General features: G+C 35.6%; 1 protein-coding gene across 1 annotated transcript in view; it reads left to right on the top strand.

The window, feature by feature from the left end:
• The window catches only part of LOC150099518 (uncharacterized), a 160,837-nt gene that overhangs the window by 93,128 nt on the left and 44,234 nt on the right, over positions 1–23,475 (top strand). Inside the window, exons 5-7 of the mRNA XM_090403831.1 lie at positions 12,750–12,855; positions 17,468–17,579; positions 22,897–22,975. Of these exons, the coding sequence (XP_090259957.1) occupies positions 12,750–12,855; positions 17,468–17,579; positions 22,897–22,975 (297 nt within the window). The remainder of the gene's footprint in view (positions 1–12,749; positions 12,856–17,467; positions 17,580–22,896; positions 22,976–23,475) is intronic.

The following is a 23,475-nucleotide window of genomic DNA, read 5'->3' as shown; positions in this document are numbered from 1 at the left end:
TGACCTCTGGTTCTCCTCTGATCTCCCATCATTTTCTCTAAAACCTCTCCAATATTGATCCTATAATGACCCTTACTAACTTGTAGGTCTCTATCATATAACCCCTCTTCCTCCTATTCCAGAAATCAGAAACTACCTTAGTCAGTTGCCTCTGGACCCTTTCCAACATCTTTTCGTGACCAAATCTGTGCATAGTAGTCCATGTGTGGCCTAATCAAAGCTGTTTACAATGGAAGAAGAATTTCTTACTTCTGCAAGTCAGTGTCCTCTGCATCATTACCAGAATTCTTTGTGTTGTCCTCACAATTTTGGCAGTCCTTCTGAAATCCTTCACTATAAATTCAAAACTGTACCTATAATGATCATGTTGGAGTTCACAAGAGAAATAAGACTATACCTATAAATATCTTTTCATTCACTTATTCTTTATCTTTACAAAGTTCACAAATCACCGAGGCCAGTTCTTGATGGTATCTACTCACTTACTTGCAGATTGTCTAAACATTTAGCTAAGTTATTAAAAAGACTGACATTTCGAGTTCTTCATATATCAAAAAATACTGAAAATTTAATATCCATGGTAAGAGACTTTCCTCTTAAAAGATAAAATCATAACTTATAATTCAAGTTTATTAATGATAAACTCTCTAAAAAAAGTATTTCATTCCTAAAGTATTAAATCAATGATAGTTACTTCATATACAAACAAAACTCACATCTCACTTCTCCTTTCTCTAATGTTTATCAATAATTTATGAAACATTTGAAGAAAGTGCATAGTCACTTCCCCTCTACGACCAGGACTCTGGAAAAGGGTATATTGATGATTAATCTTTTTAATATGGATCTATGGTCTAAACATTCTCCCAGAGTTTATAAATCATCTGAACAACAAACCTGCAAAAATCAAGTTTACAGTAGAATTGGAAACTAATGTTGTGCTTCATTTCTGGATGTCAAAGTACCTCTTTGGATGAGCTAAATATTATAATATACAAACCATTCTACACCAGCAAATATTTGTGTTCAGTCCCATCATTATCAATCTCAAAAACTAGAGATCATATCAATTAACAGTTACAACTCTAGAACTCAAGATCAATTCTTTGTCATTGCATTCCAGAATTGTGCTATGATAAAATCCCTACTTCTAGATTTCTTTTTCATTCTGTCTCATACATTAGTTCCATTACAACCAATCTAGAAAAATTCTCAGGAGGAATTTCAGAATTAGAATTTCAAAACCCATTCACAGCATTGATTCAACTAAGATCTTTGCATCAATCACTGAAACCAAAACATTGCCTGCTCCTTAAAATATCCAGGTGTTTACCACCTTTGATATAATTGCAGTTTCCTTTATTGCTAACAGACAAATGTTCTTAGAGTAGCACATACAAGGACACATCACTTATTGAACATCTGGTACCTTCATTCTAGTCATTGGACATGTCCTATCTTCTGCTGACCTAAATGATAACCATTCTGCAAGACATGAAGAGGAGTTCCTTTGAGATCTTCCATCAGTATTATCACTGGACTGAAAGAAAGATATTAGAAATGATAGAAACTTTGTAATAAATAACTAACACTGGGTTTTAGTTTACCACCTTTGGTATAATTGCAGTTTCCTTTATTACTAACAGACAAATGTTCATAGAGTAGCATGTACAAGAACACAACAGACACATCACTTATTGAACATCTGGTACCTTATTCTAGTCATTGGACATGTCCTATCTTCTGCTGACCTAAATGATAACCATTCTGCAAGACATGAAGAGGAGTTCCTTTGAGATCTTCCATCGGTACTATCATTGGACTGAAAGAAAGATATTAGAAATGATAGAAACTTTGTAATAAATAACTAACACTGGGTTTAATGGGTCATAATGATTTACTAAACCTACTAGTTTTGACACTTAAGCTAGTGGCTTCATCTGGGTTGGGATGAACATACAAATATACATGCATTAAATATGAATCATTACATCCTAAAAAACACTGAATGTGTGGCAACCGTTACACAAGAATACAAACACAATAGAAACACATGGAGCATGGATGCCGGCAGATGGTCAGTCATTCATTATTTAGCAGATGCATCCAATAGCAGAAAAATTAAAGTCTGATGTGTTTAAAGATCTAATGAGTGACTTCCAAATGTCACACAAAATCATCCCTTGGTTTCTGAATGCCAGGCCCGAGCTGTCTTCTCTGTTGTTATTGACATCTCCAATATGCTCCTTTTGCCTTATTTCTAAACTTCTCGATGTTTGTCCTATGTAATTGAGGCCACAAGAACATGGAATATTGTAAACTCCAGGATGTTTGTTGAAAGGATTATGGTCCTTGGACAAGCGTAACAAATTTTGTACTCTCATAATGGGTTTGAAGAACACTCTAATGTCATCAGATTTCAGACGATTTGCAATGTTTAACAAAAGTTCGCCAATAAAAGTGAAAATTGAGGCTCTGTAATGAATATCATGGATCTGTTGTAGAGAGGGATTAAAGAGTAGTATTCTTTGTGCTATTTTTTTAGGATATTCATTGCTGATCAATAGTTGAAGAATAGACTGTAATTCTTCTGTTAGTGTTCCTTCATTTCTTATAATAGAGATCGTCCTCTTTTTCAGCGTATGTACAATACCTAATTTTTGTGAAATATGGTTATGAGTTGGCTTATGGTACACACCAAGAGAAATGCCTCTGTCTGCTTTTTCTTAATTAGAATGTCTAGATAAGGTAATTTTCCTTCATTTTCAAGTTCTAAAGTGAATATGATTTTATGGCGGAAGGAGTTAAAAACTTCAAGGGGTTATCTCTAGTTCTCTTTGCTAGTAATGTATTGAATAATTTCTTTTGTGTCACTATCTTAAAAACCCCTTTAACAACTTAAGTTTCTGTCATATCTCCTCTTTTCCACCTGCCAACTAGAATTTTCAATCCCTGCACCTTCAATCTATGTTCATAGGAAGCATTCTACAGACCTGTCACCAGCTTGATCATTTATCTCTGGATCCTCTCTACCACTTCCTCATCCCCGAGTAGATTAAATCTTTGCACAGTAGTCGCATAGCCTTATAATGAGGGAAAATAAATAATCCCCTATCTCTACTTGTCAGTGTGTTCTTCAATATCCAAGTGATTCTTTGAACTGTTTTGCCAACTCTTGCAATATGTCCTCTGAACTTAACTCTCTGTTCATCATTCTCCCCATATCTCTAGCCTCATCAGTTTCTTGAAATCCAGTATCATCATCATCATTGTAATAACACAGTATGTAAGCTTTTCATACTGAAGTGCATTTCAAACTGAACAGTAGCAGCCCAGTACAGAGCCTTGAGGAACTTCACTAGTGACCATCATTCTCCTAGAATTCACTTTACCATATACTACTTTTTGGTGGCTATCTGTGGGGGTTCCATGCTAGGAGCTTCATATTCATTCCCATTTGCTCCAACTTATGCAATTGTTTTCTGTGCAGTATTCTTTTAAATGGCTTTGCAAAATCCATCAGTACCATGGTATAACCATTTCCCTTATCTAATTCGGTTCTCACTCTCTGATCAGTTAATAACAACTATTTCTTCTGCTTCTGTCACTTTCCTGCCTGTCAGCAGTGATTAAATTTATCCTTCCGTAATCACTCTTCCTCTTACTAGAAATGCTGGAAAAGAATCTCTTTAGGATTTTTTTGGCTTGCTTAGTTAATTTTCTCTCATATTCTGATTTAGTCCTCTTCTTACCATACTAGTCAGCTTTCTTGCCTGTGCTTTTTATTGCTCATGAGCATACTGATTATCTTTTTCTTTATATTCCCTCCACATTTTTTTTATTATTATTATCATTATTTTCTATTTATTTATTTTTGCTGTTCCTGCTTTATATTGCTATTCATCCATTTAATGCTGCTTAGTGCCTTCCTGATTGGCCTAGTGGCTGCATATCTACTCTCCAGCCAAAGAGGCTGTGAGTTTGAATTCCGCCAGGGGCATGGATGTATGTGATTGTCCTACTAAGTTTACCATATGTACTGCTATAACTTGTGTCCTGGTGCAGTATCACCCTTGATGTCTTTGTACCATTAAAAAACAACAACAACAACAACAAAAAAAAAAACTATCCAACCCTACTTAGTTTATCCTCCTAACTCTGGGTATGCAGTTTAATACTATTTCCATCAAACTGATTCACTACAAAAGCACTATTGACATTCTTTCTTTATAGCTTTGTATTCCATGCTACTGCTCCAAGCTGCCCCCAAGTTTGCCATAATCACAGCTTTATAGTTCCACATGAACTCTTTCTTTACTGAGAATTCCACTTGTTTAACAACCTCCCAGAATAAGATACTTTCCCTGATCAGAGGCAAAGTGGCTACTGTGGTTATGGATACATCTTCTGATGCTTTTAATTTTTTCAGGAAATGACAGTGTATACTAGAATATTAATTAAAAACTTTAATCAATATCTTCCTATAGTTCAGCAATGTTATATTGCTATCTTCAGGGATCACAAAACAATGATATGTGCACACAGGCACTAACACTAAGCAAATGAGGCTGAAGAAAGGCAACTGAAGTCGGTCCTAGAGTCCTAAAGGTGCCCCCAGTGGACTAAATTGGGTTGTGGTGGACTGATGATCTTAGAATGCAAGCTTCCCAAATTTGGGACAATCTCATGCACCAAAATTTGTTGAGGTTTGGGAAGTTTTTCAGAGCTGAGGCTAAGTCAAGAATAATCTTTCATATTTGTACTTGCTGTAGTGTAATAAAGTGGCCTTCTAGCATATTCTGTGGTGGGTGTCCAATGCATGGTCAGCAAGGTCTGAGTGGCTGTATTGGTGAAACTGAATATAGTCCTTGTGTTCGGATGTCCTGATACTGGCTATCCTGCCTGTTTGGCCCTAGTAGGGTAGTTTTCAACTAAAAGAGACCTGATATACTCCAGGTAGGTCCAGGGGGAGTGGCTGGTCTTTGGTGGAGCAGATAAGAGATGCCTGTTTCTTATGTGGTTTATAACTAGTTGTGAGGTCATATTTTCTTAGGATTTTTGTTAGTTTTTCAGATGCACCTCAGATATAAGGAATGATGATAGAGTAATCTCTGTTACAAAGGGAGAAGGGGACTGTGGCTAACTGGTTTTAATATTTTTTGATTTTTTGGGGGTTGTAGCCATTTGCTAAGAAGATGTTAAGGATATGGTTAAGTTCGGTAGTTAGGGAATTGTTATCTGAACTGATTAATTTTGTCCTGTTATATAGCGTTTTTTTATAATCCCATGTTGTTGGGGAGGGGGTGTGACTGCTGATGAACGTATCTACCTCTATTTATAAAATTTTTGTAAACAGAGAAAGCCAGGGATCCATCAGGCTGGCGTGTAATCAGAGTGTCTAGAAAAGGGAGACTGTTGTTGTTTTCCTTTTCCAAGGTAAACTGGATCCTGGGGTGTTGATTGTTTAAGTGTGTTAGGAAATTGTGAATTGTATCCAGGCCATGTTGCCAAATAGCAAACGCATTATCCATGTAGCATAGCTAAACAGTGAGTTTATGTGGGGCAGAGTTTAAGGGCTTTTTCTTCCAAGGTCTCCGTAAAGAGGTTGGCCACAGGTGGAGAGAGTGGAGAACCCTTGGCTGTCCCCTCTATCTGTTTGTAGAATTTTCTTTGCCAAACAAAATAGCCTGAATTCATGGTGAACTGAAACAGGACTGAGATATTGGGAGGAAATTTACTTTGGATGAGGTCTAAGGTATCTTTGAGTGGGACATTGGTGAATAAGGAGGAGACATCAAAACTGACCATTATGTCAGTGTTGGAGTGAGAGGTTTTCTATGCTGGCTTTAAAGTGGGTTGAGTTTTTTATGTGTGAAGGTGTGTTGCCTGTATATTGTGTGAGCACTTTGGCTAAATGTTTGCCTAATTTGCATGTGAGGGAATCAATGGTACATTCTGCTTACCGATTTTCTTTCTGCTTATAGAATATGATCCCACCAGCTCCCAAATCAGAAGAACACTCCATAGGATCTTTAAGAAGGTTACTTCTTGGCCTGTGGAAGTGACTAATAGATTAAAACCTTTTAACTTTTAACTCCCCTCCTCAAATATATCGACTACTAAAATCCATGTGATCCCTGAAGATGGCAATATAACATTGCCAAAATATTGGATTGATTAAAGTTTTTAATTAATATTCTAGTATACATTGTCATTTCCTGAAAAAATTAAAAGCTATGTATAACCAACATATAAGTTTATCTACAAGAATTCTTCTGATGCTATTACCAGATCCAGCATTCTCAAAATCCATGGTCTTCTCCATCACATGCCATTTCAAGTAACTATACTTTAGTATAATAAATTTAGTTTAATCCTTTATCCAAGTGTGAGCAAACAAAGTTTACGCCTGAAAATATCTTCAGGACTGAGGAAAGGTAGTGCAACACCAGGCAACTCAGAGCAAAGGTGGACCAAGCTATCATGGGAGATAGGAGTGATGATAGCTTGGTCTACCTTTGCTCTGAGTTGCCTGGTGTTGCACTACCTTTCCTTCAGGTGCAAACTTTGTTTGCTCACACTTGGATAAAGGATTAAACTAAATTTATTATAGTCTAACCAATGCAAAATAAACTTTCAATATACTTTAGTATCTTTATGAATTCCATTTCCATCTAATGATGCACCTTTCTCTCCCTCCAATCTATGTCTCCATAGCAGAAGTCCCTCATAATAATAGCTCAGCCTGCATTCTTTGGGCTAATCTGCTCATGCATAGCATCCACATCTTTCTGTGCACTTCATAGTCTATAGTAACAACCAACAGTATAGTAGTATATTTTGTTCTGTTGACATCCATCTCACACCAGATAACCTCATCTTCCTCAGACCTAAAATCCTCCTTAACTTCTATTTTGGTTGGTTGAAGTTCTTCAGCATCAGTAATCCCCCCCCCCCTCTGTCCTCCATTGAAATACATTTTATCTGCAACTATATCTTCTGTCAACTAGTTCTTGCTGATGCTGATAATTTTTGGACAAGTTGAGCTGACCAGTGCTCAAAATTCTTTCCCTTTATTTCTGATCTTCTGCATTTGTATATATGCATTTCAGCATCCATTTGGAACTCACTGTGATATTCAGCATTGCATAATCATTTCTCTACTCGCACTCATTTCTCCCAGGGGTAGCTGAACCCACGCTTGAGTGTAAATCCTCCCCCACCCAACACTAATTGCTCTGATTTTGTACTTCCAACCTCTCACATAAAAGAACACTTTCTCCAAACATTATAACTCCAAAACCATTCAAATGTACTGTCAAGCACATACAACCTTCGTCATCCATCAAATTCATTCCACATATCTGTCAAGTATAACCATCTCTCCTGCACAATCTTCTTATTGACTAGTAACACAATGGTCTGGACCAATGTTCAAAGTTTTTTTTTTCCCTGTCGTACTGTAGCAGCAGATTTGCACTCTTTACTTTTTTTACTTCCTCCAGGAAGTCTTTCATATCTTTTCTCATGCATGTTTTTCACCTTTCAAATCATTTATGCCTTTCAAAACAATCAACTCTGTAATTTCGCTTCTCTGCAAACTTACAGAGCTTCACTAATATCTTCACTCTTGGCACTTTGAAAACATGCTTTCTTCACATTCTAATTAATCATACTCTGAATCAATTATCGATATAAACAAAAAGCACCACTGAGAAAGCTTGCATCAACATTATATGTATGCGATCTGAATCTTTAGTATAGCTGATAATAATGCCCTTTGATTGAAAAATATTGGTTTGTATCTTGCTTAGGATGCAAGGAATAATTATAAGTGCTTTTTAACTGATGGTAAGCTAACTTATTCAATACAAAGGTGGCAGGGCTTTTTCATTTAGGTAAACTTCTTCCTGCTGCAGAAGATAAATCAGTCAGAGGGCACATGCATTGATAGACAATATACACACACTCTCTTTCTCTCTCATCTTAATGGTTTAAAATATATAAGTAAAATTAGCGTAACAAGATCAGTAGGTCTTAGGGAATGAAAATTCATGTGTGTACCATTACTAATGATTTCACAATGGTCTGCACCAGTTGCCTGTATGTTAGGAAAGAAACAGAAGGTGCAAATATATTTCAGATAAATTGACCTTTTTTATTTATTGTAATCATCATCACATGCATACAGACACATGGGCAAGGATGGAAACTTATAGTGTTTTCATGTCATTACAAGTCTGCTGTCTGTGTTTATATATGAATGCCAAGCATGTCAAGGAATAAGTAGGAAGAATCAAAAAGTGGTACTGATTGGGTTGGTGAAGATAGTGCACTGAAAGAATAGAGATGTATGAATGATAGTATATTTTCTGTGAAAATAGCAAAAACGAGAGAGAGGAGGAATTGTGATGTTTCTAGTTTTGTTTATGAAGTGTTGTGTATTTTTTATGTAGGAGGGGGAGTGACCTACCAACTCCTTGAATGTGGTCGCTAATTTCTTGGTTAAGTGATAATTAGGGCTGTCGATTCCTTCAACTATTGGTCGTAGTGGTGTGTTTGTTTGTGTATTTTTGGCAGGCTATAAATTCTGGGAGCGTGGACATAATGTGGTATTAGTTTTTTGGTTGTTTCTTCTGGCCACATGATTACCGACTTGATTAATTCTGTTGTTTTCTGTTTGATGTGGTTTGTAGGTTTTTGTTCACCATTTAGTATATGTTGAGGTCGGATACCAAATGGTTCAATTTTTCCAGGTATGCTGTCCGATTGAAGACAACGGTAACATTACCTGTATTTGCTTTTGTAATCATGATGTCTTTGTTATTTTTTATGGATTTAACAGCCAGTTTTTCTGCTTTGGTTTGGTTTCGTTAGGTTAGGTCAGGTCTATATATGACATATCTAGAAGCAGATATGACATATCTTCTGTGAAAAAAGGATATGTGAAATTATAGAGTGAGTGATTATGAGATTCTCAAAAGACAGATTGAAACCATACATGGAATGAGGAAGGTTGGAAAAGAAATTGGAAATGCTATAACAAAAGAAATGTTCAGTAACATGAAGTACACCAAAAGGGATAGGAAGATAAATAGTGAATTAAGCAAGCAAGTTGATAGAAGGCATTATGGAAGCAGTATAGAGTGGAACACTAATCAATATGAACAGTATTAAGAACAGACCAGTAAGTTTGAACATGCATGCACATGGAAACCTATGCCATTTCAGGCCTGCTGTATTTGTGTATGAATGCCACCAGTATTAGAAATAAGGTGGATTAGAGTTACAGGCCCTTATTAAGTTGGTGAGGTACTATACTGATGGAAATAGAGATGGATGGGTATGGTATTTTCTGTGAAGACTAAAATAGGATCAATGTTGGTACTAGTAGAGGAATTTTGAGTAGTTAGCAGAGGTAAACAGGATGAGGCATGACACATTTGTTAAGAAAAGAAAGGCACATTATAAGCAGTGATCTGTCACTCAAGCAAAGAAAAATCCATTGGAGTTCTTTTAATATGTGATCAGTAAGAGGAAGAATAACTACAGAAGGATGAAATTGGTTGATGGGAGTGACAATCAGGTAACCATTGTGGAGGATATAGATGAAGTATTTAGTGAACATTTCATTAAGGTATGGCTTTGTTGAAAGGAAAAGAAGAGGTATTATGTTTTAGCAGTTTACTTACATTTTACAACAAGGTGAGAGATGTGCTGGACAAGGAACGATGCATGTACAGTGAAATAACTGTATTTTATAAAGGATGGATTGCCACATGACAAGTTGGTATGAAAATTGAGGCAGAGAGGGTTAGATTATAACAGTTATAACTTAATGAGTTGGATAGGAAATACTGTTTGTTATCAGCAAGTTGTGCAATGAGAGCAAAGTCTTGGCATCTTGCCGCAGAGTTCTGTTTTAGAATATACTGTTGTTTTTACTTATATGTTAATGATGTTGGGAAAGGTTTAACAGAGGATAAGCACCAAAGCTTGGCAGAGCTGTGCAAAGTGGAGTTGATGTTGTTCTCTGGGAGGGGGAGGAAGAGGAATCTGAATATGCTGTCTTTGTGGATAGATGAATGGTCTCTAGTGTTGTTAAGCATAAGATTTTACAGTATGGAAGATAAAGATCACGTGGTGTGTATTTGTGGAGATATGTGTTAAAGGAAATGAAAATGAAAAATTTCAGTGATAGTGGACAGTTGAAATTAAGGGATACATGAAAAATTATGAGTACTCCACATGGCGGTGATGAGGAAGATCTGTGGAAATAGGTAATCATTCCATTGCAAATTTTGATTAACTTCAGAGAATCCAGAGAAGGTACAGATTGAGGGATACCATATGCTCAGTCTAGTAGAGAGTAAGGTGTGTGTGGGGGGGGGGGGGGAATGATATAATAGAGTATATAGGTTGGTGATGAAGGGAGAACAAGAAAGTGAGAAGCTAGCATTTGCGCTTGGAGAAAGGTAGGTTTACAGAATGCATCGTGTGTGTAAGTGCAGAAACAGTGAATTTGAAGAGGTGTATGATAAAATAATTGTGTTAGATAGTGTTAGACTTCCTCTGATGTTGACTTCTTAGAAATGGTATGATAACAATAATACTAAGAACAATAATACTTTTTTTTCACTCATATAAATGTAATTGGTGCAGAACATTCTGAAATCAGAATGTTCTAGATCAGGGGTGGCCAACCTTTTATGTTCCATGTGCCAGTTTTTTTCGCATACAGGTTCAGATGCACATACAATTCTTGCCCTTAAAAACTCCCTGTAAAATTATGTTAATATAGACATGATATACTGATTTAATATAAAAACAAGATAAACATTACTTACCTTAATGAGACTTTTCATTCTGTTTTGATTTTGCCACGCTTTTAATGTTTAGAGTTAAGTTAGTTACTGAGAGCAGCCGAGAATTCTTCAAATTTGAATCAGTCAATCGCAACCACATTTTGTTTTTAATCAATTTTATGGATGAAAATGTTTGTTCACATCTGTACGAAACAACTCTGGGTAAATTTTCTTAATTCTGGAAAAATGCATCTCATTTCATTTACTTTTCTTTTGATATTTTAATCACCAAGACATCTTGCAAATATGTAGAGACAAAGTTAACAATTTCTTCTCCATCAGAGAAGGACTTCTGTTTTTTGGTCAATGCTAAAGTGATTTCATAGGATTCCTCTGTCAACACTTGCTAACAAACAATGCACAATGGTTTTCCTGGTGGATTTGCTATAATAAGAACTCATTTTCACACTTACTATCACTTTCTGTTTTTCTTTTAAACTGTGATGGGTAACTAAATGTAAAAAGAAGGCTTAATTTTCGAAAAAGTACAAAACTGCAAATGTTCACAAAGGACGAACAAAATACAACTCCGTTGCACAAGCATCAATTGTAAACTGACTGACAAAAACCTATGACGCACCACTGTTGCTAACACTTGGTGCTGCCTCAGGATCAAACAAGTGAATGTGCAGAAGATATGCACAAAACAATAAAATCACTAAAAATAATTACTATGTTTAGCTTTTTTTTTTCCTACAAATCAGTTTTTGGTTAATACTTTTTTTTTGCATTAATAGAATTACATTTTTATTATTATAATTGGAGTCCAGTGCACCACTTCTAAACATCCAGTGCACCACTTTTTATGCATGTGCCATGGTTAGCCATCCCTGTTCTAGATTTACAGATCTAGTCCACTCATGTAGTATTTCTAGATGCAAATGCATCAAATCCATAGACTCATCAAACACAAAAAAAAAAACTTTGTGCTCTTTCATTCCTGACACTTCTTTTCATTACACAAATCCTAATATCTACGTAATCTTAAAATACTTTTTCACATCTGCTTGATGCTCTCCTGTAGAGTGCAGTCTGCTTAATAGATGATCCCTTTCACACAAACTTCTCCAATCATTTTCTCATAGATGCCATGTTTCTGCAGTATGTCTTTTCTATAGGTATTTTCATGAGTGCTGCTCCAGTGAACTGGGTATCATCATTCTTTCACTTTCCTTCAAACATTCAAACACAAGAAATTACCGGTCAGCATCCATACACAGAAATGGATAACAAATCTGTCACCATCTTATGTCCCAAAGCCTAACAGGTATATGCATATTATTTTCTGATAACATGTGTTTTACAGTCGATATTCTTGAGTTGTGGAGTTAAATATCCAAGTTACTTGGAGTAAAAAAATGTCACTTGCCTGAAACCAGTCAAAATCAGGTATAGAAAAATAATTCTCCAGTTAATGACTAGTATCACATCTATTGGCATTCTGCTATAACACATATAACAGTCTTTCTTCTTTTGGTCTAACACTGTGAAACAACCATTTTCACAAGGCAACGCAGGCACTTTTATACAGTTCATCTTGAAACTTATCAAATCAACTTCTCTTTCATCCACCTATATCTTTGTTCTTTAAAACAGCCTTCTTAAATTAGAAGTTGTAGTCCTTCAGAGAAATATGCTGTTTACTCAAGGACCACATCTTCCCAATGTTCAAGAAATACATCAATTGATTCCTTCTTTTTCGCTATCACTTGCTCATGCAAGCGATAGCGAAATTGTTGTGTTGTAGGTTTTGTGACCTCTGATGTATGGTTGATATTAAAAATATTGGTTAATGTAATATAGTACAAAATCATATTCTCAATCAGCAGTAATTCAGTTTTGTGATAAATTTATGAAGAAGTGCTATTTTTTTTCATATTTTAGGATAACAGTAAAATGAAACTGTTCAAAAGTTCTAAAAAAAAGAAGAACACAGTTAATGCAAGAGGCTTTTCTGCAAAATTAATGAAAGTTCATTCTAAAAGAAAAGGTATGTGTAGCCTATAATTTATCTTTATATACCTCGTGAATCACAATTATACCTGCATGTAATTATTGTAGAACGTAAAATGGCTGTAATGGAGGCATTAGGTTATCTAGATATTCAGATTTGTAGTTTATAGTTTTCTGTATAATGTATGAAACTTTAATACAGTAAATTCCAGTTAATTTATAGTCCTTTGAGCTTTGAATTATATAGAAATGCTTTCAAAAAATATTTGCTGGTATCCTTCAAGTTTCTATCCTAAGGTTTTTTTTCTTCCTTCCTTCCCCCAGCAGAAAATTTTTGAAAAGGTCATGTGACCTGCAATATAATTTTTGAAGTCTGTTTTCATCATCATCAAATTCCTGGTATATACCCTCAAGGAGTGTATACAGGATATGATAGTACTACAAGAGAAATTTACATCATTACTAACTTCCTATTTACAATTTTCTTCCAAATCAGTCTGTTACCTGTCAAGACGCCAATATTATCAGATCTTATATTTCTGTCTTCTAAGGCACTTTTTACTGTATCAATCCACCTATATCTTGGTCTTCCTCTGGGTCTTTTTCCTGCCAACCTGGCAGAGAACACTTGTTTTCTAATCTTTTCTCTCCCATTCTGTTTAAGTGGCCATACACCTGAGATTAGCTGTGCTAATGCATTCCTGGATGCTGAAAATGTCAAGATCTGTTTTTTTATTTATTTCTTTAATTTAGAAAACAATGTGCATGCAGTTTCTCATACACATAAGCAGCCACCTTTACATAAAAAGCAAACTAAATATGATACAAAATCTGCTTCTTTTTTTTTTTTTTTTTTTGAATGAATATATCTAACTTCCTATCTTGGAAGAAAATGAATAAGAAAGGAAATGAATATTTAATTTATTGAATTTAATGATATTTCACTGGATTTCTAACCAGCATCTTCAGAGCACAAAACTGTGATAAAACTTAGGAAGACTGCTGCAGAAATGATTCAAATTGTAACTGAAATGTCTTTCTAAAGGACTACATAAAAATAAGTTAATTTAGAGAAATCAGGCCAAATGTGGTTTTAGTACTACTGTTTCCCCCAGTTAATGCAGCCATAGTTGTTGAGATGAGTGGAGTGTTTCATGACTGATGCTGATACCAAAATAGTCTCTCAGACTTACAGTGACTTCTACAGCATTATCTTCATCCATTTAATACTATGTGAAAAAATATCCAAGGCATGGTCCTCCAGTCCTGACTTGCAATGCAGGTGATCACAGATGTAATATTTATGTTCTTCAAGGTGATTGTTAATAGACCTATACAGTCTGTCAAAAGTAGGGTATGTTGCCAGAACTTGATACACTCTAGGATGTAGAAGAGGATGAAGCTGATCTTAGGAGAATGGATGAAGCTTGCTAGTTGGATGTGTGGTTTGAAATTAGCATGGACATTACTTTGCAAAGAATATTAGCTTTTGCTTTTTCAAATAGATCCTGGATATAAGGAATGAGAATAGATTTGTTGTGATATTATTGAATTATTCAAACTCACCATATTCAGGTTAATTTTCATGGAAAGGAAAAACAGGCAAACACAGAGATGGGACTGCAACAAATTCTCCTCTTTACACACTTCTAGCCAATTTATTTTTGAAATTTCTAGAAAACCAAGCATTCAACACGGCTACACAAGAACCAAGTCTCATTATACCACGTAGATGATGTGTTTTCTATATGGCCACATGGCTGGACACGTGCATGTTAGTTGAAGGTGGGATGTAGACATGCACTATTTTGTCTGTTTTTATAGGGATTCTAGCCATTGGCTAAAAGAAAGTGTGGCAATGGTACCTGTGATCAATGCTAAGGGCTCTGTCATTCAAACAAATAGCTCTTTGTGTAAGTGTTTAGCTGTAATGATGGGAGGGGTAAAGATGATTGCTTATGTAAATACATCCCAGTGTGTGTGTGGGGGGGGTCTATAAACAGAAAAGGATAATGAACCATTTGGTCTGTAAGTAGCATGTCTCAGAAGGGGAGGCTGTTTCTTTTTGGTTATTGGATGTTGACCATTTAAATACACTAAAAATGTATATAATTCATCCAGCAATGAAGCCATATATCAAACACATTGTCTACATAATGTAGCCAGACAGTTGGTTTTTGTTTTTTGTGCATGCTTAGTTTTCTGGAAATTTCATATAGAAATTGGCTAGGAGTATGTGAAGAGGTGTTTGTCTGTTTTTCCTTTCAATGAAAATTGGCTTGAATATAGTGAGTTTGAATAATTTAAATATATCAGGGCTGAAATGTGGCTTAATGAGGTCAAGGATTTCTGTTAATGATGCATTGGTACACAGTGAATGTCAAAGCTTGATCATGATGCCAGAATTTTTAAGGTGGGAATTTTTTTTTAATGATGATTTTGAAGTGAATGGAATGCTTAATAAAGCTGGGAGAGTTGCCTTTGGGGATAAGCAATTTTGCTAATTGTTTGGCAGTTTTGTAGATGGGCCATTCATGCTATCAACTATTGGACAAAGTGGAGGGATTTGTGAATTTTTAGAACTCCATATATTTGAGGGAGTGTAACATGAAGGTTTTTGTTTTTTTAAACTCCACCCAATCACTCACTCTCTCTCTCTCTCTCTCACACACACACACACACACACACACACACACACACACACACACACACACACACACACACACACACACACACACACACACCAAGGAAGTACTTACATAAGCAATAACACCATTGCCCAGCCCTACATTAAAGCATCCTCAAAACACTTATACACAAAGCCAGGGCTATTTGTTTGAATGACACAACCCTTACTGCTGAACTTAGGGACCTTCACAACACTTTTTTTAAATCAATGGCTACAATCCATGTAAAATAATTACTGAATCCTCCCCATTCCTCATGTATCCAATATGCAAGATCACAGCAAAACTGTTCCTATCCCTTATATCCAGGTTGATATACCACTTTTTGATATCTGTCAGTCAGCCATTCTCTTATCAATGCTAATATATTCTATAATCTAAACTCATATTTTCCAATTTATGCAACAGTCTACCATGCTGTGATCTTGCATATTGGATATGCAAAATCCAAAAGGATCATGGTGTATCCATTCCCCTTGTCTAGTTCGATGGTAACATTGTTATAGAATGTGAGTAAGTTGCTAAAACATGACCTTCCCTTTGTAAACCCATGCTGCTCATTTCAAAGTAGAGATTCGCGATTCACTGTCAACCCATTTCTGGATGCAAGCCGTAACCAATTTTTCCAAAATCTTCACCACCACTCCTAAGATACTAATTGGTCGATAGTTGGATACATTGGTCTTTGCACCACCCTTATGCAATGGAATTACCATACATTCTTTCCATTCCTGCAGAATCTTCCCTGTTCTGAGAATCATATTAAACAGCCTGGTCAATGGAATAGCCAGTTTAGCTGAACGCTCTTTTAGCACACGTGCTGATATCCCATAGTCCCTATTACTGAATTCTTATTCAGTTTGTACAATAGCTCTAATACCTCATCCTCATATACTTGAATTTCTTCATCCAGTGAAGAGGTAGCAGGGAGCTTAGTGTTGTGTACACCTGGTTGATAGCTTTTAACAAAATGTGCCCTCATTAGTTGAACAACCTCCTCTGCAACCTTAACCTTCATGCCATCTGCATTTAGAAGGTTTATTCTTTCATGTTCATTTTTTTCTTTTACTTGCAGCATATCGATAGAATTCTCGTGGGTTGTCTTTAGCATTCAGAGCCAGTTTCTTTTCATACTCAGACTTTGCTTTCCGTACAAAGTTGTGATTATTCTAGCCTGCTGCTTATAATTTTCATAATGCACATCATCCTTATGCACACAGTATTCCTTCACATCATCCTTTTCTTATGAAGCTCTTGCTTAATAAGATTACACATTCATTTGACTCCCCCCCCCCCCCTATTTATTTTTCAAACTCTCGGGACACACTCTGATATTGCATCATTTAAGTATTGTTCAGATGCTTCCCATGATGGATGGGAAGAATATCAACTGATCCCATTCTACTGGAATCAGTATGGTCCTCAGTTGTCATAATTTCCTGCTTTTTAGTTCAGCATGTAACCTTTTCTGAATGGAACATTCATAAACTTAGTCACTTCCCAAGTGAGTACTGCATAATCACTGTCACCAACCGGAGGCAGAATAGTTACATCTTTAACTGAAACACCCTCTGACACTATAATCAAATCTAACACCCACCCTTTCACCTTGAATTCCTTCTGTCACATGCTTCTTGAGGAAGTTGTCTCACAACAGCTCAATATATGCATTTTCATTCTTCTCATGAGAGTCTACTGCTACCCAATCAATATTTTAAGTGCTTCTGTAGAAGTTCACATCATGAGTGGTAACTTGCAATATTACATGCTTTTATTGATCAAGGGGAAAACTAAAATAAATTATAGTCTTACATAAGATTGAGTTAAGAGTCTGGCTCATAAAATACACTAAATAGAATTTAGAAATGAGTATTCTTTTTAGTTAACCTGAATAACTGGTTGACACTTGGCTGTTCATTCTGTCTAATGTTTTTTTAATTTAGTTTTATTTATATTTTCTAGAAAGAGAAATGATAACTTTTTGGAGGGGTCGAGATCGCAAGAGGCGGGTTGCTGATATTACTGATCTTGACATCATACTTACTATTGTAAAAACTGTTATTAAAGAAATCAAGTAGGTAAAACTTAAACTAGTAAATTATAATTATCATGCTGAAAATCTCTCTTTAATTTTAAGTTATTAATATTATCATCATCATCATCATCATCATCAAATTCCTGCCATGTACCCTCAAGGGGTGTACAGGATATGACAGTACTACATGAAAAAATTACATCATTACTAACTTCCTATATACAATTTTCCTCCAAATCAGTCTGTTACTTGTCAAGACTCCAACATTATCAGATCTTATATTTCTATCGTCTAAGGCACTTTATACCATATCAATCCACCTATATCTTGGTCTTCCTCTGGGTCGTTTTGCTGCCAACCTGGCAGAGAACACTTGTTTTGCTAATCTTTCCTCTCCCATTCTATTTAAGTGACCATACCACCTGAGATTAGCTCTGCTAATGCATTCCTGGATGCTGACAATGTCAAGTTCTTTCCTAATATCCTCATTTTTAATATGATATTGCCATTGATGCCATCTGTTCACGCCTCTAATCTTTCTCAGGACTCTCATATCTGCGGTCTCTAGTCTTTGGTCAAGTGTTTTACTTCTGACCCAGCTCTCAGATCCATAAGTTAAAGCTGGTCTTGTATACAGCTAATTTAGTTTCCGACTAATTTCTCTCTTATTCCATATGAATTTATTCATTTGACTTCCCACCATACCAACTTTGCTGATTCTGTTGTCTATTTCTATATTTAATTTACCATCTTCAGTAAAAATTGTGCCTAAGTAGTTGAAATGTTTTACTTGTTCCACAAGTTCTCCATTCACAACACAGTTGACATTTTCAATGATTCTGCCTATTTTCATTGTCTTTTTATTGCTGACCTTCATACCATATCTATTACAACAGCTGTTCAATTTAGTCAGAGAATCTTGCAGACTTGTAGCGGATTTATTTAGAAGTATAACATCATCCGCATAAAGCAAAGAGCTGACATTAACATCTCCAATTTTGATATCAGGTTTAATACCACTTTCCTTCATAATGTGATCCATATAGATAATAAATAACAGAGGGGATAATGTACATCCTTGTCTCACACCAGATTTAACATTAAACCATCTTTTAATATTATTAAATTTATTAATATTATTAATAAGTTATTAGTATTATTAATGAATTAGAAATTCATTAATAATACTAATAACTAATAGAAAGTGCTAGGTCAATTGTGAAATATGTATGATATAAGATGTGTGATAGTCATTGTAGGCACAGAGAAGATGTAAAATGCAAAGGGGGGAAAGCATTCATGCTTTTTTCCCCTTTGGCACTATTAGGCTACCAATGGTTGTTTCTGAATGTTTTTTTTTTTTTTTAAATTGGTCATCCTATCACAATTTATAAATGCTTACAAGTTTTCGACCAACCATAATTACCTCAACACAGAAATAAAAAAACTAACACAGATCTTTAAAAATCGCAACTATCCCACACATCTAATAAATTATGCAAACAGGACAGCAAAAACCCATCAAAACAACCCAACAACCAAAACAAACTTCACAACACAAAAAGTTATCAACCTGCCATACACCCAAGAACACATACAAAGCCTACAAATTCATTTTTAAACATACTGACTATAAACTGATATTCACCACAAACCAAAATTGTAACACTTCTAAAACCCACTAAATCTCACACATGAAGAAATATTAGAACACCACAACGTAGTCTACAAATTTCCTTGCCAAAAAGACTGTGATATCACCTACACAGGTTCTACTATCAAGTCTTTATGGGCAAGACTACAAGAACACTTACATGACTATAACTTCCCTATTCCAGAACATTTAAACACTAAAAAATGCAACATCAAAAAGAAAAATAGAATATAAAGTACAGGGAAAACGGAAATAGCAGTTCACGCCCTTGAACAGAAACATACCCTGCAAATTGACAAGGCCATCATAATAGACAGACAAGACAATGAAACAATGCTTAGAATATCGGAAACGATAGCCATAAAATGTGACGAGAATTCAATCAACATCCACCAACCCTACATAATCTCTGAGTGTTGGAAGCTCCATAACATAAAAATTAGGTCACAACTCCGACCAATAGGTGATAACTCAAGCACTTCAAAGGCAGAAACACCAAGCCGAGATGACATAGCATCCACTTCCTCGATGAGTTCAGACAACGACACACACAGTTGAAATGGCTTGCACCCCCGTTAACCCCTCTCTCCCCGCCTCCTTTTTTCATAAACCCTTCCCCTTCCTCAAGATAAACAGTTTCTATTTTCAGTCCTCTCTTTCATCTCTTTCCCACCCTTAAAAATAATATATGTATATATTATATAAAAAAAAAACGAGTTTTTCAAATGAATTCTCCCACATTGTCTAACCCTCCCCCTCACTTCCCTTTTAATACCATACTAGCAGAAGTATGAACATCGCAGAAAGAAGACAGGCAACATCATCCAAGAAAAGGTATGTGCGAATTTTCTTCTATTATGCTACATATATTTGTCTCTAAAATACATCTGCAATGCCCTACGGGACACTGCAGATGTATTTTAAAAAAGCAGCACTCCTAAACGAAAGCAGGCATAATAGCCGTAAAAATAATTTTTTTTTTTTTTAATATATAATTGAACCCTTATTCAACTAAATTTCACCACCAGTTCCTTCCAGGATAGATTCCACGTTGCAGTGTGTGTGTGTGTGTGTGGAGCACATGGACAAAAGCACTAGGATCTTACCAAAGATTCTGTTTTTTTTGCCCATGAAGTATATCTCCAAAAGACTGAGTTATTTCTACCTTCAATTTACAACATAGGAAATAAAACCACCACAACTAGTTATTATGCAGATATAAACATCTAATCTTTGTAATCCATTTCAAATATACATTTTATCAGTTTAGCTGAAATTCCAATCTCATCAAGATCCACTTTTATCTTCAGTTCTCAAAATATTAACATATTCTTTCTCAAACATTCAACTGACCTCTATTACAAACTGATGCAGCTAAAGGAAGTGCTGAAGCATAAATGCTTCAGCACTTCCTTTAACATTTATCCGGATAAGCAATAATCTTATTGCTTATCCGGATATCAATAGAAGTACTATCCGGATAAGCAATAATCTGGATACTATCCAGATAAGAAATATATAATAGAAATAATACATCAATAGAAATACTATCTGGATAAGCAATAATCTTATCCAGGTAGTATTTCTATACTGCCCGATGAATGATCATCAGGTAATATGGATTCTGCCACCACTGATGCTCAATAGGGGTTCATTTTGCTTATATTCTCCATCTTTAGACAAATGCTACATAAAAGACTGGTTACTCTTGATATCTCTAAAGTATTTGATTGGTTTGGAACAAAGTCCTATTAAGTAGCTCCCATCATATTCTCCATTCCCTGACTTCTGCAACTGGTTTGCTAGCTTTCTCTATTATCACACATTCCTTGTAATAGCGGAAGGATCTTTATCCTCAAGTTTTGTAACTAATGCTAGGGCTCCACAAGGCTCTTGTCATTCACCTATTCTTGCTTTTGTATGTCAGTCTTCTCTAGTTGGCTGCAAACTATCCACAGTTTTGTTGGTGACAGTACACTGAACTCCTCTTTCACATTTGACAAATATTGCACTACACAAATTAACAGATCTTCCAGATTAACAACTTCTGCAACCATCTCCAAACCATTCTCCAAATTTTAGTTCAAGTAAGCTCAATCCTGTTTTGTTTCTTACAAAAAGAGCTTTTTTTGATTCCATTCTCTGAATGGCCAAATCTCTGGACAAGATGAGATTTCTCCTCTTGGGATAACCCTAACATCTACTCCTTCATAGCACAAATATATTACATATATTGTTTTCTCAGCATCCAAGAAATTACCTTTTCTCTTTTTCCTCAAGACATTTCTTTATCTCGGAACTGCTTTTAACTTTCACAAATCATAGATCATCCAACCAATGAATACACTTCTCACATTTGATGTGGTGTCCCTAGGAACTCCCTAAAAATACTTGACCCAATACAGAGGAGAGCAGTTAGGCTGATTCGTGACAGATTGCTCACCTCACCAGTTCACTTCAATTTGCTGCTTGCATCTTCTACAAATATTTCTGAGATCACTGTTCAGCAGAACAGAATGAGCATGGTATTTCTACACTGTTTTCTAAATCTCTTAAAACACGTGTAGCAGCTATCAACATTCCTTCACAGTTTAATTCCAAATTCAAAGAACAAATTTTTATTCCTCTTCATTCCCTGTACTGCTGTCTTTTGGTGCAGTGTCTCCTCTTCTGTATTTTCTAAAGAGTACAAAGAGGGTGTGCTGAAAAGTTGTGATAATCACCATGAAGGAATCGATGTGTCTTATATATCCTAAAAGAAGAAAAACAAATTGTTACAATTTGATGACACATGAAGGTAAAGGGTTTTAAGATAGGCTCTTTGTTGTGGTTATAGCTATTGCTTTAAAACCATTTTTGTTCTAGGTGTTTATCAGAACTTTTCAGCCTCCCCCCTCATACAATCTATAGGTCTTTAAATTCCAGTGTTTACAAGTTTCTTCTTTTTGCTGTAGTTTCTACCAATCCACGCTACTAATGTACTCTCTGTTCAATAATCTTTCATATATGGGATTACCATTAAAGGATATTTTGGAGGAATGATGCTACATTGTTCATTGTTCCACTAGGCTTCTTATTACTTATTACTACATATAAGTTGTTTAGTAATAATAATAGACTGAGTGAATGGGCATGAGAGTGGGGTTACCAGTTCAATATTGAAAAGTCTAAGGTTTTAAAATTCAGAAAGCAAAGATGGGATACAGAGTAAGTATGCAATTGGTGGGGATATATTGGTAGTATGGATGGTTAATAAGAAGAAATGAGAGATCTGGGTGTGATGGTGGATGGGTACCTAAAATTTAGAGGACATTGTAAAATTGTGCAAGTATGTAGAGGAGACTGACGTGAAGTAAGAAGATTATTGTTCCATTGCATAAGGCCTTGATTAGGTCACATATGGACACATGGACTGTGCACAGATTTGGTCACCATCACCTTGTTTTCGAAAGGAAAAAGAAAAGATAATAATCATATAAAAGTCATATATATTGTGATAATGCAAAACGGCATCTAACTTATATGTAGTAATAATCATATAAAAGTCATATCTATAGTGATAATGCAAAATAGCATCTAACTTACATGTAGTAATAATCATATAAAAGTCACATCTTTTGTGAAGTGATAATGCAAAATGGAATTTCTCTTTTTTTTTATTAATTAAAAACATTTTTACTTTACATAAATGGCTTTATTCAGAGATTCTACTAGAGCAGAAATGGTGATAAAGGGACTGGATATGTTTGAATCAAATTTTGAAGAAACAGTTGTAAAGAAGGTAAATATGTTTAATAATATATCTATATATCCTATCCTATCCTTCTCATTTGTCTAGGACAGGTTAAGTCCCCTCCTAATGAGGGATTACTGGGGTATTAATGCAGCTGGTTCGCCACTCCTCTGCTCTGCATCCCCTAAGAGTGATATTCATGACTGTATCCGTGTGTGCTCACGGGGCCTGTTTGCGGGATGAAAAACCCCAGATTAACTGGGGGAAAAAACCTTGCTGTCCACTCCCAAGGCCGGCTAACTTGGCTGTGGCTGAGGAAGATCCTTAAGCTCCTCTCGTCGTCGATGGGAATCGAACCTAGGACACTCCTTCCCCAGGCATATGGTTGTGAAGCGCATAGCCACTAGGCTAACCATGCGGACTATATATATATATATTTTTTTTTATTTAGTTATTTATTTTTTTTTTTAAATGTGTCTAAGTAAAGGCTATTTTATATAAAGAATTATCATCAGTGTGACATTGATATTGAAAAGACTCTAAGCTGA

Source organism: Typopeltis vanoorti, chromosome 14 (assembly GCF_054136105.1).
Source record: "Typopeltis vanoorti isolate ZY-2024b chromosome 14, IOZ_Tvanoo_1.0, whole genome shotgun sequence".
Lineage (NCBI taxonomy): Eukaryota > Metazoa > Arthropoda > Arachnida > Uropygi > Thelyphonidae > Typopeltis > Typopeltis vanoorti.
The sequence above is the reverse complement of the archived record's forward strand: the minus strand, read 5'-3'. Positions and strand labels throughout refer to the sequence as shown.